General features: G+C 40.7%; 1 protein-coding gene across 13 annotated transcripts in view; it reads right to left on the reverse strand.

Annotated features, from left to right (window-relative positions):
• GREB1L (GREB1 like retinoic acid receptor coactivator) overlaps positions 1-18,954 on the reverse strand; it is a 147,524-nt gene that overhangs the window by 49,537 nt on the left and 79,033 nt on the right. For 7 of the 13 annotated variants that reach the window (XM_071554699.1, XM_071554708.1, XM_071554703.1 and 4 more), the window contains 3 exons: positions 5,334-5,510; positions 2,451-2,627; positions 464-601 (listed from right to left, as the gene is read on the reverse strand). In XM_071554699.1, coding sequence (XP_071410800.1) covers positions 464-601; positions 2,451-2,627; positions 5,334-5,510 — 492 coding nt within the window. The remainder of the gene's footprint in view (positions 1-463; positions 602-2,450; positions 2,628-5,333; positions 5,511-18,954) is intronic. The other 6 variants (XM_071554705.1, XM_071554709.1, XM_071554701.1 and 3 more) reach the window with 2 other exon arrangements.

Below are 18,954 nucleotides of genomic sequence, written 5' to 3' on the forward strand. Positions count from 1 at the left end.
TATTGTAAATACACCTTTGTGCACAATAAAATTTAAATAAATAAAGAAGCAAGTAAATAAACTAAAATCTGCATCTCCCAGCCCTGAACGGAGATTATTTTCCTTTTCAAGACAATTAGCCTAATCTTTATGCTAAGTAAACACCTCCCTATAAATGTAGAATTCAGATTTTTTTGAGATGCACAAAAAAAATTAATAAACACAGGGAGGTTCAGAATTAAATAAGTTAATCAAAAGATTACTTAATACTTTTAAACCAATTGTTGTTATGGTTGTATGCTAACCTTCAGCCTCACCTGAGTTTTAATCTTCCTCAAAGCAAATTTTGAAGGGCATTCCCCCCACTGTAATCTATACATGGCTTGAGGTAAATACCCAGTTGCTTACAGCATCCCTGAGTCACCAGTATCTGAGGTAACTTACCACCCCCAATGGTTATCTTCACAGCACTTTCAGCTCCTACCTGTCTGAGTGAACCCTGATTTGTATCCATTAGCTGATCCACCCTCTGGGGTCGCGGACGGTGACACCGAGGAGTTTGGCTTAGCAGAGAGGCTAGCAGCAGATGATTGCCTGCTCCTACATTCTGCAAACGAAGCAGCTACAGTACATATTAACAAGGTCTGCCTTACAGCAGCGAAGTTCAGCAACACGGCGGTGAGAGGCGGCAAAATGTTACAAGCACACACACAGCACGTACAACAAACAGTGGCAAATGGCAGCGTTCAATGGACATACAGATCTCACAGTTTAGTAAACTTTGTCTTCTAATTAAGAAAACTTCCCTTGGGAACACTCAGAGCACCAAGCAAATATAGACCAGATGCTGCAAAATGGCAAGAGCCCTCGTTTTGCAGCTTCCAAGAGATTTGGAGATGTCCCAGGAAACACTCAGTGACTTCTGTGGCTCAACCTGTATACAAACAATCATTTGTTGTCCTTTAAAAGGAGAAATTGTGGTGAAACCCAGATTCTTAGTAGGCCTCCACAAAGCTTCAGAGAGATCTGAGTGCTGTGTCTGTCTGGATAAAAACCTGAGTTGGGGGAGGAGAAAGTCACCTTGAAAATCCCACATTAATCCATTTTTAAAGCTGAGATCTAATCAGTTTTGTTTGAAGAGAAGGGGGTGTTTAAAAGCATTTCTCTTCTTCTAATTAGACCTATAATGTAAGTAATGGGTGAAAGGTTACCAGATAAGTGGTAGCAATATGTGGATAGAACCTATCAAAATAATGCCCATGAGGCTGATTCTTGGTTGATTTTCTAAACTATCATGGGTCCTCAGAACACTTGTGATTAGCATATAACCAAAAGCGAAACCAGTATCTACTTCTTCCACATGTGCATTAGTCCTGACTGCATTTACCAGGACACACACCAACCTCAACTACAAAACTAAAATAACATTTCCTTTTTCTGTACTTGGAACTTCACTACCAAGTTAAATATTTGTGTTATTTTTGGGGAAAATGCTGTTGAAAAACCACATCCACTCTAAAGCAGTAGTTAAATATACTTGTAACACAGAAAATAAACTGAAGGCATGATCCCTTTGAACCACTAACTGATACAAACTATAATCACTCATACAGCTTGGTGATAACCATCTCTTTCTGGTGTCATGCTGCTATTCACATGAGGATGTGACTCTTCAGATGTCTGTCCTGTGGAGCTTCTCTCCTTACATTAACCTTTTTGGAACAACAGGGAGGAGATTGAACGCTGTCTTTACTAAGTGAGACAACAGTTGAGAAAGTCAGGAGTCTGCATATAAACCAGCTTAGCAGACAACGAGTAGGTAAACCATTCCCTTCTTGAGTCATTGCATGGTTCTAGCCCCAAATACCTCCAGCCTCCAAAACGGGAGCCCATGACTGCCTTGCCTTGAGGTCACAAATGTAATCTCTTTAGCACATAACAATATTGCACAGGCTCCTTTGGAAGAGGGTAAGCCCAGGTGTAAAACACTGTAAATGGCAGGAGCATGCAAGTCTTTTCTTCCCCAACATCAGCAACATGAACTTTCTTAATCCTATGGCATGCTAGCTGTCCTCAGGCATTAAACAGATTGAATTGCACCTGCTAAGATGAGTATCAGCGGAAAACCAATGTTGCAGACCTGGCTGTGAGTCACCTTGCTTCAGGCATATAAAAGAATCATCTGACTGAATTTCCTTATTTATTCTACCAAGATGACTACACATCTGAAGATGGGCAAATGTAGGGCTCCTACTGAGAGTATGGGGAAATGGAAGAACATTTACAATTGTATAGTTACTATTAAGACTCAAATAAACCTCTTTGGCAAAATCCAGACTTCAGTGAAATCAGTGAGATTTTTTTTCCTTCAAGTGGTTACTTTTGAATGCGTAAATTTTCACAGCGACTTTCAATTTTTCATTCAATATCACACTAATAACATAAAAACCCCTAATTGTCACCTTTATTACCTTTCCAGCAAATAAGGGGTCCCTTTGACAGTACACCTTGGGAGCTTCTTACTAGGTAGTACTTTAAGTGCTTCTGCTTCTTTGGCTGAGTAGTTAATTTCAGGTTGATATGATTGGAAAACTCTGTGAAATACCGAAATCCTCTTTCTCCACAGCCTATACAATTCCCAGAAAATCCTGGAAGAATGAAGCAGAAGATACACATACAGAGTAAATGTCTTGTACTATCTGCTAGGAATAAGGCCATTTCAACCTACCTGCACATCCAGTTTAAAGTGACTGGAGGCCTCCAGTCAGACAGCTTTTTTAGACACCCTGCACAGCACATGTGTGTCAGGAGGAGGCTAAACACAGGCAGATTATAGTCTTCATTTTTTTGAAACTCCTCCATCTTTCTGGGGCATAATAACTTATGCCAGAATCCTACCACCAATTTTCCACTCCACAGAGAGCAGAGAAGATCAACTACTTGGCAGGGGGAGAGCTATGATATCAGGCTAGGAAATTTTCATAAGGAAAAAAAATAAAACAGCCATTTTCTCTACATTAAAAAACCATGGGTCCCAAACTGAATGCATCTTTCTCAAAACAGTGGATAATCTATAGCAGCAACTTCATATGACTGAAAGTAACATCTAATAAATTTTCTCTGAGACTCCTTATACAAAGTGCTTTCCAACTAAGCTGGACATTACATCTTAGAAAAGTCTTAAACACAATCCCTTGGTGTCAAGATTTTCATGGTTAAAATTAGGAGTGCTTCAGAATTGTTTTAAAAACCTACAACCTCTCATGAAAGGAACAGATTTAGCAACAAAGGCAGAAGGCTACTTTTCTGCATGCAATGTTTTCAACATGGTTTCACAGAAGGGGGTCAAATTTTGAGTTGAGGTTTGGAGGATAAGATCCAGACTAAGGACTATAAGCACCGTTGATTTCCAGTGCCATTCACAGCTATGTTAATGGGAGTGTTGCATATAGATGGCACCAGTATAATATTTCATAGAACAAAGCACAAGGCATGTTCTGAAATGGGTCTGCCTTAAAATCTTTGTTGTTTGAATCAACCCTCTACTACCTAATGCTGAACAATTAAACTCTTCTGGCTTATTTGTCATGCCACTCATCTCTAAATTGCTTTCAACTCTTAATGAAGAAATACTCTCTCTGAAACATCAATGATTATTTGTAATAGTACTAGCAGATTAAATTCCCTAGAAGAAATGCTTTTTGTTTGTTTGGGGTTTTTTCCATTAAGTAATCAGTTCAAGATCTGTAACAGAATCAATTTTTCATCTTTGCTACTATCATTAATTTCCACAATGTCAAGCACCTTGGAAAACACTGGTTCCTACATTCACCTGTCAGCCAGATTAATTGTTTTATGAAAAAGATATTCAGTGGTTTTGATAAAACACATTTTCCATAAAACTCTTATTAATTAGGCCATTGTCTTTAGCCTCTACTGGGCCTCATTATCATCTTGGATGAGGATGCCAAGAAGCAGATTTCCTCATCCTCTTTCTCCTGATACTGAATCATCTTTCCCTTCTTTCCCTTCTGCTGCATCTCCACAGTTGTTAGAAACAGTCACCAGGGTCTCACAGAGCTACTGAGTCAGTTCTTTGCTCATAGGTACCAGTTACAAAAGCCTAGAGGTATTTAAATACATAACATCAGCAGTGCCAGAGGTGTGCATCACTAGGCTCATTATCAAATGATACCAGAGAGGATAGATGGATACAAAGCTGGGGCACGGGGAAGCCTTACCAACAAAGAAAGTACTACCACATTTAAGCAGACTAAACTCCATCTGTCTGTCTATCAGTTAGCTCTTACTGATCAACTCTTAGCACTTCCCCTACTTAGCAGGGGAGAAGCTCCTCTGAATCCTGGAGTATACACCAGAGTTCCCCATGACCCCATATTCCCAACCGTAACCTGTGAGGGCACATCACACCACAGCTCCTATCTAAAACAGGCCAGTGGGATTCTGCCTTAGGTCCAAAGATTTACAGTGTGTAGTAGCATCTTTAATGGATTAAGGGAGAAATAACACTAAAGTGATAAACCCAAGGTGTTTTCTATAGTTCTACACAAGTATTGTTGGTCTGTACCAGAATTTGAGCAATGTAGTTAAATCAGAGCATTTATCTATCACTGTAATTTCTTGCCTGTTGAAAGGTCTTTCTGAATATATTCTAGGTTGCACAATGACTATAGGGAGAAATGAGAGAGTAAATTCAAAACAGGCTAAAGGAGCCAAAATACATTAAACCACTTTTACTAGCCTGCTAAAATCTCTACCAGCTGTGACCCAGGCAGGAAATCTAGGTTCACATGTGCCTGACTTCAATTACCAAGAAGCATTCCCGTATTAAAGTTTTAAAGCTCATAAATGTAATCGATTATGACATAATTGGTGGGGTTTTTTTCCCTATGTACTGGATTTTGAAAGACAAATTGCTTTCAGAGCTCCTACTGAGAGCCATGTTCCTGATAGAGGTAAGGGCAGACTTTGTCCCCTAATCCACAGAAAAATAGATAGTTCATCTTCAATACTTGCATGAGCATATTTCTTCTGAAATGAAAATGCTGTAAGCTTCAGTAGAGATAGAGTATATGGATAGTTCACATTTAGAATTCCAGGGCTGCAACTGACTTCTGTTCACACAGCAATCACTGAGATTCAATTGTGGTTAATTGTGGAATCAGGGACTTTTTTAAAATGGGTTTTTAAGGAAGGTTCATCTACAGATTTAATTTAATGATATCAATCCTCTCCTATTTCTAATAGAAGGTTATTAGCTGAAGTGACTTTGGATAATTTTGAACTTTTTTTTTCTGAATTATTATGACACAAAGAAAAAAAAAATCGCTTACCTAAAAGTGCATTTTTTCCATGATCATCTGGCAAAAACCTCTTGTCAACAGCGCAGACTAGAATGTGCTCAGGAAGGTTGGGAGATTTTGCTCCTACTAACAGGAAGCCTGCTGGAATATCAATTTGCTCCATGCACAGAGATACTAACCGTAAATCCTTGCCTGCTTGACAAAAACCTATAAAACAAAGCAAAACAAATCTTTAGAAGATTTAATTTCATTTTCTTCTTTCTATCAGTTAAAAACCCAAATGGGGCTTCACAACTTGATGACCTAACTGGGAATTTTAATATATCCTTTTCAACGGAAATAGAGAAAATTGAGATAGCATCTCATCAGATCCACTAGTTCAGGGTTTCAAAGACAATAGATAGCATATTTTAAAGAGATCCTGAACATGTGCACAGATACTATTTAAGTGTCCAAACACGAGTTTACAGTCTTTTCAAGAGAAACAATTTTGTTCTTCTTGCTTGAAACAGGCTGGCATCAACACATAATACAAATGAATGACAAAAATTGATGAAATACCAGGAAATAAAAGATTAATTCAATGATTTTAGAGATGTACACCATGTCTTCTCTAAGTCTCCAACTGAGTCTCCTGAAGTCTCAGTGGACTGCATGACTTCCAAGTCCCACTCGAATGTACATATGCACACGAAATCGAGATGTAATGCTGGTTCTTGTGCTTCTAGTCAATGAAGGGCTAAAGCCAACAACAGACGTGGGCAAAACTGGGGACCTGTGCGAGCTTCTGCTGTACCACATTCTGCAATGAGCAAGTTGCAGGCTGGAACACGCAAACCCCACAGCCATACATCTGCATGAATCAGTCTTTCAAAATTAAGGAAATCATAATCACAATAATCAATATCAGTGTTAAAAACAAACACATCAAACTAAGTTGAAATTATTGTAGTATCTATTACTACTTCAGTCATCCATATATATTACTCACACTTAATTTAAAATATTCATGTGGTCCTTACTTGTCACAGAAATTTTAAGGATAAAAAAACCCCAATCACTGGAGAAAGACACTATCTAAGCATACGGTTACACAATGTGACTAACCAAGAGCCACCTCAACCATTATTAATATGTATGTCTGCACGTCTCCTGTGCTAAAACATATAGTTTAGAACTTCTGCAAAAATTATGAAAATTAATGTTCTTTGGTTTAATCTCCAAACTGTACCAGGCACAGAGCATGTGCAAAGTGGAATGCACAGAATCAGCTTGCATGAATTTCCTGGCAAGCAGCAGCTTGCTGAAAACAGGGTCCAATACAGGTTCAGTCTTGTGCCTACACCCACAATGTGCTGAACGAGTTCTTGGCTAAATAGTTTCTTCAGTTATTCAATCCACTCAGTTCCAGCAGCAGCTCATTTGAGCTGAAAGCTTTCTTGGATTCTCCCCTCACACAAGACTTTTCCCAGCCAATGAATTAAAATGAAGCACCTAAAGTTTTCATTTGGGAATCAATCAGTAAATTACCAATAAGAAGTTACATATGTTTTAGGGAGAAAGTATTAAACCAGCATATTTAAAGTGAAGTTTATTTTTTTGCTGATTAGATACAATTTGATTTTAGTATGTTGAATTCTTTATAAGGTGAAGTAGAGAAAAGCCAGAACTTAGGGGATTTTACAAAGAGCACCCAACTTTCATGGGAGTTTCCAAGAGATAAGGTTTAACCTTCAGTGGAGTCATAATTAACGATCCAATTAGCGTAGACCTGTGCTTAGCTAAACAACAAATTGACAGGTTAATCCCAAGAAAGAAACCAGAACACCATAGTTGGCAAAACCCACTGCAAGATCATACAGAGTTCATGAGGATGAGGAGCAAGAATGCGACCACCACCTGATGAAGTAACAGGATCTCCCCTCATAATATTCCTCAAAATGGACAGCTCCGCCCCAACTCTGCCTGCTATGAATATTATATTGCAATATTATAATTATGCATGAATATGTATGTAAGAATACTGTAATCCCTCACCAAAATGTATAAATATTGTAGCTTCTCACTGTAGATTTTGAAGCTCTTTGTCCGACGCTAGTCGGGGGCTTCCCAACGTTGTCTTAATAAATACCTTGCTGTTTATGGACTAAAACTTTGTCTCTAAACAGTTTGTTCTGCCTTTTTGGGCATCATATTCTGGCGACTCTGGTGGGACTGTCCTGCTCCATCGGTGCTGAAACCCGAGGGGCTGGGGACACTGTAGGGCGCCCCCACGACCGAGTTTGCTGTCGGACAGTCTCCCTGACCCCTGGTCTCATACACCGGTGGACAAGGACCTCTCGAAGGATCAAAAGGTATTTATAACCGTATTTGAATGAAGGAATAAAGGTGCACTATAAAACTGAATCGAACAGGGCGAGGAGGACGCTCCCAGGTCTGGGGTTAGAGTCCCCTGAGCCTGAGTCCTGAAAGGGGTTAGAGTCCCCGATTTTAAGAGGTTTTTTTTAGGGGTTGGAGTCCCCTCAAGAACATGGATTTGAATCTCACGAAGGCAGAATAGCGTATGAACTTATTACTATATGTGATGCTGCTATGTATGTGGAGTGTGATGCTAATAATTGTGTTGTTTTAGCTGTTTGAACTATATGTGAGGCTACTATGTATGTTGAGTGTAATGCTAATAATTGTGTTGTTTTAGCTATTTGAATTATATGTGAAGTTGGTATGTATGTTGAGTGGGGTGCTAATAATTGTGTTGTTTTAGCCTTTTGAATTACAAGAGAAAAAAAAAAAAAAAAAAAAAAAAAAAAAAAAAAAAAAAAAAAAAAAAAAAAAAAAGAGAAGGAGACTGCTGTTAACTAATTCCTGTAAGCTATTGGATTTCAAGAGTTCTGTATGGGAAAAGGTACTGAAAGGCTGTCTGTAGAAGGGCTTTGTTCCTCTGAGCCTCTGATAAAGATTTGTCCAAATTGTGAATGTTCGCTGTTTATGATTGCTAGATGTAATGTTTGCAGTGGCTTAATTTTTGATGAAGATCGTTTGCCAGGGGTGTCATATATAAGGTGTGACCATTGTTTCTCAGAGCAAGCTCTGCATATGGTTAAGTGCGTGGAATATTTCTGTAAGAGAACTCGAGGCTTAGTCTTTCTCCTAATGCTTTCAGACCTGTTGTAATAATAGAATCAAGCTGCACCAGGGACCATCTGAAAATCCTGCGGTCTACAGCGACATCTTGTGGCCTCCCCTGGTAACATTATTATTTTGATCCAATATTAAGTGATTGACAATCAGAGGGGAGTGCAAGAGTGTGAAAGAGAGTGAATGAGACGCAGTCTGACTGCGAAGCGAGTGAGGAGTTCCGATCTACGTTTCCGCGTCCTTCGCGAGAAGGCCGGCTAGAGACGAACGAAGCGATTGACAATCAGAGGGGAGTGCAAGAGTGTGAAAGAGAGTGAATGAGACGCAGTCTGACTGCGAAGCGAGTGAGGAGTTCCGATCTACGTTTCCGCGTCCTTCGCGAGAAGGCCGGCTAGAGACGAACGAAGCGATTGACAATCTAGTGGTCAGAGGGGAGTGCAAGAGTGTGAAAGAGAGTGAATGAGACGCAGTCTGACTGCGAAGCGAGTGAGGAGTTCCGATCTACGTTTCCGCGTCCTTCGCGAGAAGGCCGGCTAGAGACGAACGAAGCGATTGACAATCTAGTGGGAGTAAATATTGACAATGGGCAGTCAACCGAGTAAGGAAGGTAAAGAAATAAATTTAAAAACCCCCCTTGGGTGTATTCTGAAACACTGGAAAGAGTTTGGAGGGGTCCCGGGTGGAAACATGAGTAAAAAGAAGCTGTTAAAGTATTGTCAAGACTGGTGGCCATTATATACCTTAGACGAGGGAGAAAAGTGGCCCCCTGAGGGGAGCTTGAATTATAATACAATGCTGCAGCTCCTTCTGTTCCTCCGCAGATTGGAAAAGTGGGATGAGGTTATATATTGTGAAATGTTTTTTTCATTGAGAGACAAACCAGAGTGGCAGAGAGATTGTGGGGTAAATATCCCACCCCAAGACCCTTTTGTGTTAGCACTAGAAAAAGATCAGAAGAATTCTAAAGCAAAAAAGCGTTGTTGTGATGCCTGCAGTATTGGAAAACAATGTCTTAAATATAGAAAGAGACAAGATAGTGATAGTGAAAAAGAAAGCCTTATGGACATAACAGACTTGATACAGAGATTTCAAATATTTGAGGCTGCCACAAAAACAAAAACAATCAAAGGTGCTCCTGTGACGCCAGGAACGGTGGAAAAACAGGATAGCGAGGAGGATACTTCGAGCGACACAACACAAGAAAAAAGCAGAATAGAAACCGCCAACGCTGCAGAAACTGGGACATTACCGAAAACCCCAGACACAAGAAGACTGAAAGGCAAAACAGACACTGAAAGTAGCAGTGACAGTGATGAATCAGAAGGTGCCAGCCATTCCTATCAAACCAGGTCGGCGAAGCAAAAAGGCAGCAAAGGGAAAACAGGAAAGAAAGCAGATAGTCGTTTAATTGCTCCCCTTAGACAAGTAATAAATCTCAAAGGAGAACAAGAAAGAATAAAGGTCCCCTTTTCATCAGGGGAGTTGGATAGATGGAAGGAGGCAGTGAAGAGTTTCAGGGAAGAACCAGAAAGTATAGCACAGAGATTTGAATTAATAGCTAGGAACCAAGACATTGACTGGGAGGATACGGACTTGTTATTGAATGCATTTACTCCTACTGAGAAGGAGTTGGTGCTAAATGCGGCTAAGACGCACGCGAGGTCCTTACGGGGAGATTTAAGGGATATTTTCCCTAGAGAAAACCCGAGATGGGACGTGAACCGACCAGAAGACTATGCAATGTTGAAGCAATATCGAGAAATAATTGCCGAGGGTTTAAGGAATGCGATTCCTAAGGCAATAAATTGGGCTGCCCTATATCAAATCAGACAGGATACAGGGGAATCACCTACCGACTACTTAGATAGACTCAGAAAGGCAATGAGACAATATACTCCCTTGGATCCCGCTTCGGAAATAGGCATTGCACAACTGGTCGGGCTGTTTATAGGACAAAGTAATCCAGACATAAGAAGAAAGTTACAAAGATTAGGTCACCCAGACGACAAAAATCTGGAAAAATTGATGACGGAAGCCTGGAGAGTATATAACAATAGAGAAGAAAAGAAACTAGCAGGGAAGCCACCACGTTTGGTAGCTATGACCCAGGGATTCCCTGAAACATATGGCCAGTACCCTGTGGGGACCGGGGGCAGGGTCCCTGGATCTAATACAGGAGGAAGAGGTCGTGGTAACTTCATGCGAGGAAGGGGAGGTGCATACGTATCGCAGAGAATAGGACCAAATCAGTGTTCCCACTGCCTGCAAATAGGTCACTGGAAGCGGGACTGTCCCCTCCTGGCAATAAAAAGTGCTAACTCTGCCACCACTATTGCACATCAAAGCAATCAATGAGGAGGACCGGTGGGTTGTTCCCTAGCGGACCCACTGGTTAAAATAACGCTGGGGGAGGGTAATGAAGAACTAGATTTTTTAGTCGACACTGGAGCAACATTCTCGGTTTTAAATCAAAAATTGGTACCACAAAGTGATGAATCTGTAAGAGTCATAGGTGCAACAGGCCAACCAGAAAAGGCATTTTTCCTAAAACCCTTAAAGTATAAAATTGGGAAACAGATGGGAATACACCAATTCTTGTATTTACCTAATTCTCCTAAGCCTTTATTAGGGAGAGATTTGCTGGAGAACTTGGGAGCGGTCATTAAATTTAGTAAGAGGGAATTGGAATTTTTGGTTAATGAAGACAGATGGATAGCTGCTCTAAGCTTAGCTATGAGCAGCGTTGAGCCAGAGCGAAACAATGAAAATAACAAGCGAATCATGGACGAAGTGTATCCCTTGGCCTGAGCAACGGACACACCTGGGAGGTCGAAACAAGCAACACCAATAAAGGTTGAATTAATACAAGGGGCAAAGCCGGTAAATAAAAAACAATACCCACTAAGGCTGGAAGACAGAGAGGGAGTAACACCCATAATAAAGAAGTTTTTAGAATTAGGATTGTTAATAGAATGTGAGTCTGAATTTAATACACCCATCCTGCCAGTAAAGAAACCAAACGGAACATATAGATTGGTACAGGACTTAAGAGCTGTAAATGAAATTACAAAAACTATACATCCGGTAGTGGCCAATCCATATACCCTTTTAACCAAATTGAAAGATAACTTAATCTGGTTTACAGTGTTGGATTTAAAAGATGCATTCTTTTGCCTTCCCTTAGCGTCAGAAAGTCAGAAGATTTTTGCTTTTGAATGGGAATCCATTGGGGGGAGAAAAACTCAATTAACATGGACGGTGTTGCCCCAGGGTTACAAGAATAGTCCCACAATTTTTGGGAACCAATTGGCTAAAGAGCTAGAGCAATGGGAACGGCCGCCAGGAGATGGCGTTCTTCTACAGTATGTCGATGATCTGATCCTAGGAAATGAGAAAGAAGAAGATTGTGTTCAGTGGACAATTTCGCTTTTAAATTTCTTGGGCTTAAACGGATACCGAGTCTCCCAACAAAAGGCCCAGTTAGTACAAAAACAAGTCGTGTATTTGGGATATGAAATCTCAAAGGGACAGAGATCTCTAGGAACAACAAGGAAAGAAGCTATATGCCAGATGCCTAAGCCCCAAACACCTAGAGACTTACGAGCCTTTTTAGGGATGACAGGATGGTGCCAGTTATGGATATACCAGTACAGGATACTGGCAAAGCCACTATATGACTTACTCAAGGACACCAAAAGGACTGTCGAGTGGACTCCTGAGGCTGAGGCAGCATTCAAAAGATTAAAACAAGAACTTATGAGGGCCCCGGCACTGAGTTTGCCAGATGTGACGAAGCCTTTTTGGTTGTACTCTCATGAACGCCAAGGAATGGCAATGGGGGTGTTGGCCCAACAGCTGAGACCATGTAAAAGAGCTGTGGCATACTTCTCGAAGCAACTAGATGAGGTGAGCAAAGGATGGCCTACATGTCTAAGGGCAGTTGCTGCCGTAATTCTGAACATTGAAGAGGCCAAGAAACTCACATTGGGACAAAAGATGACAGTATTAGTATCTCATACTGTATCGACAGTATTGGAACAGAAGGGTGGCCATTGGCTGTCACCCTCGAGATTCCTGAAGTACCAGGCAATACTAGTTGAATCTGATGACATAGTAATTCAGGTCACTAACGTTGTCAATCCAGCTTCATTTTTAGAAGGAAGGACACCAGAGGAACCACTTGAGCATAACTGCATGGAAACTATTGAAGCAGTGTACTCCAGCCGTCCTAACCTCAAAGAGATACCAATCCCGGAAGCAGAGAACTGGTTCTCAGACGGCAGCAGCTTTGTGAAACAAGGCGTGAGGATGGCTGGGTATGCGATAACCACTACGGAACAGGTGATTAAATCAAATCCTTTACCTGTGGGGACCTCTGCACAAAAGGCAAAGTTGATAGCCCTCACCCGGGCTCTTGAATTGGCAGACGGACTATGTATAAATGTGTGGACGGACTCTAAATATGCCTTCTCCGTAGTGCATGCTCATGGAGCGATTTAGAAGAAACGAGGATTATTAACCACCCAGGGGAAGGTTGTAAAACATGCAGAAGAAATCCTACGACTACTGGAAGCCGTCCAGCTCCCGGACCAAGTGGCCGTAATGCATTGTAAAGGACACCTGAAAAGTAACACCGTCCCAGAAATAGGTAATAGGAAAGCTGACGCAGAAGCCAAGTTAGCTGCAATAAAGGGTCAAGGACTACTAGTAACTGCATTAGTACCTGGAGAGTTGGATACTAACTTCCAACCGGAATATCGAGAAACAAATCATAAGTGGATACAGAGAAATAAGGGCAAGCTACTAGATAGTGGATGGGGCCAAATGGAAACAGGGCAGTTAATATTGCCAGGAAATATAATGTGGCAATTCGTAAAGACAGAACATGAGAAAACTCACTGGGGTTTTGATCCCCTCTATCAGTATCTTAAAAGTAGAATAGCAGGACCTAAACTATATACTACCATAAAACAAGTGACCTCCCGGTGTGAGCGCTGTCTGAAAAACAATCCAAACACTGGAACAAAAGTACACTTGGGAGCAATTAACAAAGGGAAATTCCCAGGGGAAATGTGGCAAATTGATTTCTCCGAACTCCCAAGGAAAGGGGGATATCGATATATGTTAGTTTTAACTGACACATTTTCTGGGTGGCCTGAAGCCTTTCCATGTAAGACATGTAAAGAAAAAGAAGTGATTAAAGTATTACTGAATGAAATTATACCAAGGTTTGGGATACCTAAAAATATTTCATCGGACCGGGGAACGCATTTTTGTGCAAAGATTGTTCAGGCAATCAGCAAGGCACTACAAATCAAGTGGCAATTGCATACACCCTATAGGCCCCAAGCCAGTGGGCAAGTAGAAAAAATGAATCATCTTCTTAAACAACAAATTGCCAAGATATGTCAGGAGACCAACCTGCAATAGTACCAAGCCTTGCCTATTGCCTTGATTCAATTAAGAGTCAAGCCCAGATCAAAAGAAAAGCTGAGCCCGTTTGAAATCCTGTATGGGCGACCCTATGCAATGCAAATTGTGAACAGTGAAGCTATAGATCATATAAGCAACCAGTATGTATATGATTACATTACTGCGATAGAGAAACAGTTTGACAAAAATGCCACTATAGTAATAGGACAACAGCCTAGACAACCCGATAACAAGTTGCACCCCTTTAACTCTGGTGACTGGGTATATGTTCAGAATCTTTTAGGAGAACCCCTACAAGAGAGGTGGGAGGGACCGTTCCAGGTATTGCTGACCACCTTCACGGCAGTCCGAATAAAGGAACGACCTACCTGGATCCACTACTCACGGGTTAAGAGAGCCCCGGAACCTGAACAAGAAAACTCCCCCTCAGAAAATGGATGAACGTAATCTCACTAAAATACAGAGGCAGCGCTGGACAAGAGCCCTGTTACCAATAGTTAAAGAAGTTAAGCCAAACGTAAAAGCATAGGGAGTAATATCCCTGGCTCAAGAATTAGCCCACACGGGAGGAAGGAATTGGTCGAAATCATCACAGATCAGAAAAAGAATATCAAAAGGACCAAGATATTTTTGTAGATGTGAGAAGGATGGGTCCCACTACCGTTGGTACAAAGTGTTGTGTGGTAGGTGTCAGAAAATTTAGTGGGTACATCAAAATTATTACAGACACTACGGTACTTGTATGAGTTGCGACCGTAAATTTAATCAAGATATCACAGACCGCTATAGAGATCTGTTAGAACAACATTGGTCACCACAAGATGTAGAAAATCTACACATAATATCAACATTAGTAGTAGAAAACAGGGATCATTGGTATTTAATGAATCTGGAACATTGGACTAGGAACGCAGTGCGGAGAATCCTTTGTGAGGATAAAACCTGAGCAATAGCTGAGTATTGTGGGGCAGGAATCAGGGCTCACTATTTGCAAAATTATGACGAAGAATCCTGGGAAAGAATAACGGGAATGTCTGTTTCAGGAGTAACTGTTTCTGCCCCCTCAACTCCCTGTAGCCTGGACCAAGAATTTCAAGAAATGACTCTCCACTAAAGGAAGAAAGATCCCTAACGACAATCATTGACAATGGATTTAACCATGCTCCTCATAATGATTTCGGGACACTGGATAAGTATAATTTTATCGTTTGAGTTGCAATAGCCTTGGTCTACTGCACGAATGAGGAAGGCGCTTATGTGGTCCGAAGCGGAGGATCCACAGTCTAGCCCAGAAGTCGACCAGTATTTAGTTATCTATGTCTTGCACAACAACCAACCATATATGCCATATGATTGGCAATACACAGAGAGTCAAGGAAAACTAACGAGTATAACTGGGAAAAGAGGAGAAGAGATTCAGATAGGATGTAAACCTGCCAATTTAGTGAGTCAGGATAAGGGACAGGTTAGACTAACCATAACCCCGAAGAAAGGCTCAATCCTTACATTCAGTAAAGAAATACAACATCCAGTATGAGTAAAAAGAAAAGGATCAGTTAGCTGCTTATGGGACACAGTAGGAAGCAGTGAAGAAAAGAAATGTGAACTAAAAATGATTTTAACTCAGTTTGTCACAGTAACTTGTATATGGTTAAATAGAGATCGAGCGGTATCGGACCAGTTTATGATCCATGTCGCAGAAGACACCCCTATTACTACTAAAACCCCCACAACTTCAGTACTTCTCAGCCCAATTTGTAGAAGAATACATAATCTGACTTTTATTGGTCCACAGGTAATAAGCCACTCAAATAGGCAAAAATTGTTATTAGATCCCGCATACTCACTAAAAAGAATTAAAGTTAATGTCCAGGTAGATGTTTCGCAATTACGAGGGGAATGCCAGCCCTTTATTCAGCAGAGCCTCACAGGCTGGAATGCATGGCTGGCAGCTAGATCCTATCCCCAGCGAGTCCGTAGAGATGTAACTGGATAGTTAGGGACGGGATTAGGAGTATTGAACACGATCGACCAAGAAGTATTAGTAAATAAGTTAAGCTCAGTTACTTCAAATCTGAAGAGACTTAGGGTCCCCATAAGCTCATCTATGTTGGCCCTGGCCGAAACACAATCGGTAGCAGTCAAACTGCTAACCCTATTAGCTAACCACACGGCTGAAGATTTCCTTAAGATTGCAGAATATGCTGGGGATGTTAGCAGGACGGTTGCACTCGCTCTCCAATGCATCCAAACACAGCAGTGGGTACAGTCTGTAACAGCTAGAATTATAAGGGAAGAAGTCTCAAGAATTTTGCCTCAAGAAATAAGAGAACTAATAGCTAAAAACAATTCCACTACCCAGTTTGAAAGGGATCATCAAGCCTGGTGGCACCTGATAAATTTTACCTACAATCCCCAACATGAACAAATCGAGGCATATGTACTCACGATCAGTGCCGCCAGGGAACGAACTGTTTTTCCTGTCCTAACTCTGGGGACAATGCACCAAAACGTTTTAGTTCGACCAATTGATCATAACGTCTGGGCCAGTTTTGATTACATTAAGGGGAAATGGATAACAGTCAGCTTAGAAACGTGCATCTCCAAAAGACACTTAAGTTATGTCTGTGAAAATACTATTGTAAAAAGAGAAGACCTGTGCTTAGACACTGAAAATAGCGTATGTACCTTTGAAATGTTACCCCACAATCAAACCAAATCGCAGGTATACTATATCGGCAATAGATGTGCATGCCTTAAGACTCTCTGTACTGAACTCACAATTGACCATTGCCATGAAACAACTAATAGTACTAACTTTTGTGTATGTAATTTTACTCGCATTATAAGTTGTGATTTTGACTACACTGCTCCAATAACTACTAAACAGCTAATAGAAGTAAATTATAGCCTGTATCATAATATACCACACCTGCAAATAAGTATAGATACTGAACTTCTCAAAAAAATGCTTAGACACCCAGACATAGAAAGATTAATGCGAGAAGTAAACAGAAGTACACAACGCACCTTATGGCAAGTAGAACACGATACAGCAAAGATAAAAACTATCCTGACAAAAGTAGAGCGAAAAGGAGAACAGCATTGGTGGGATATCCTAACAGGACGTTCCCCTACTGCAACACAGGTATTCAATTCTCTAGTGCATCCAATAATAGCTATAGCCGTAAGTACCGTCCTGCTAACACTCCTGAATGTGTACTTGTGGTACAAGATTAGCACCATAATTAAGAGAACCCAAACTTTATAAATTATGGTAAAAACAGCACAAAATTCTTTTGAGCTTGGCGGAAGAATCCGCAAGCCATAAGAAAAGGGGGGGAATGAAGTAGAGAAAAGCCAGAACTTAGGGGATTTTACAAAGAGCACCCAACTTTCATGGGAGTTTCCAAGAGATAAGGTTTAACCTTCAGTGGAGTCATAATTAACGATCCAATTAGCGTAGACCTGTGCTTAGCTAAACAACAAATTGACAGGTTAATCCCAAGAAAGAAACCAGAACACCATAGTTGGCAAAACCCACTGCAAGATCATACAGAGTTCATGAGGATGAGGAGCAAGAATGCGACCACCACCTGATGAAGTAACAGGATCTCCCCTCATAATATTCCTCAAAATGGACAGCTCCGCCCCAACTCCGCCTGCTATGAATATTATATTGCAATATTATAATTATGCATGAATATGTATGTAAGAATACTGTAATCCCTCACCAAAATGTATAAATATTGTAGCTTCTCACTGTAGATTTTGAAGCTCTTTGTCCGACGCTAGTCGGGGGCTTCCCAACGTTGTCTTAATAAATACCTTGCTGTTTATGGACTAAAACTTTGTCTCTAAACAGTTTGTTCTGCCTTTTTGGGCATCAAAGGCATGTTCTTTAAAAAACATGTTGATCCTAATAAAATACCAGGCTAAGTATTATCTAGACTTTAACATAATTTAGAAAGAAACAGTTACAGATAAACCTACGGAAAAAAACCACCTCCTTTACATTCAAAATTAATTTGCTTATTCAAATATTTATGCTGTTGGGAGATTATGTCCAGAATTTTCAAAACTGACTTTAAATTTTTTAGGCATTCAATGAAATCTGAGTAGTTGACATGCTTAGAAAATACCACTCTACATCTAGATTTAAAATAGAAAAATTACCCATTGCTGACAATGTGGGCAAACAGGAAATCTGTAGATAAGGATTATGAAACAGCAAGTGCAATAAGATTTCAAGACAGATTGAAAACTGCTTTTACACAATTAGTTTCCAGCTCTGTCTCTACCTAAAAATGTTCAGAAAATGCCCAGAAGCACAAATAGTGACCAATAAGAGGCTTTTGAATGCATTGTTAGCAATAGCAATACTAGGATACCAAAGAAAGTAGGATTTTGGTTGTCGGTGCTATTATGTATCAATACAGACTTGCTTTCAAGAGGAGCACACAATGCTGAGAAGGCTGAATATCATATGAGAAGTTCAGAACCTCTTGGGGTGCTTGAGGGTTTTGAGGTCCCTGTGAAGTGAAGCAATGCTCCATAACATCCAAGACAGAAGCAAAGACTGTTATTATCCAGCCTAAAAGCAAAACAACTTCAGCTATACTTAAGCAGCTGCACATCACCATTCTGCATTGAGTTGTCAAGGGAGAAACTACAGGACACCCTAAAAAACCCATCACAACATCTTAACAAGTTTACAAGCATTACTCAGTAACATCTTAGCAGTACCCATTGAAACAAACTGATGTATCTCTGTCTGCTATCATGGAAACAGCAGCCTCTTACCTGAGAGATCTGAATATCCCACCATTTAGGATATGTAGGACTGCACTGTAGAAATGCTGCATCCTACCTAATCTGCAAACAGTAGCAGATTTACTCTCTGTATTGTCTTTTACTTTACCCAAAGTGCTCTTTAGACACTGCATGCTCCCCTTCCTCCTTGTACAATCTCCTCTGGCATCCTCCTCTGCTTTAGCTGGCGACATCTCTGGATCACAGAGGTATGCATGTGTAGACTGGCTGGCCAGCACATGCCTCTGTAATGTTCAGGCTGTGTGAG

This window comes from Pithys albifrons, chromosome 4 (genome assembly GCF_047495875.1).
Source record: "Pithys albifrons albifrons isolate INPA30051 chromosome 4, PitAlb_v1, whole genome shotgun sequence".
NCBI classification, from domain to species: Eukaryota; Metazoa; Chordata; class Aves; order Passeriformes; family Thamnophilidae; genus Pithys; species Pithys albifrons.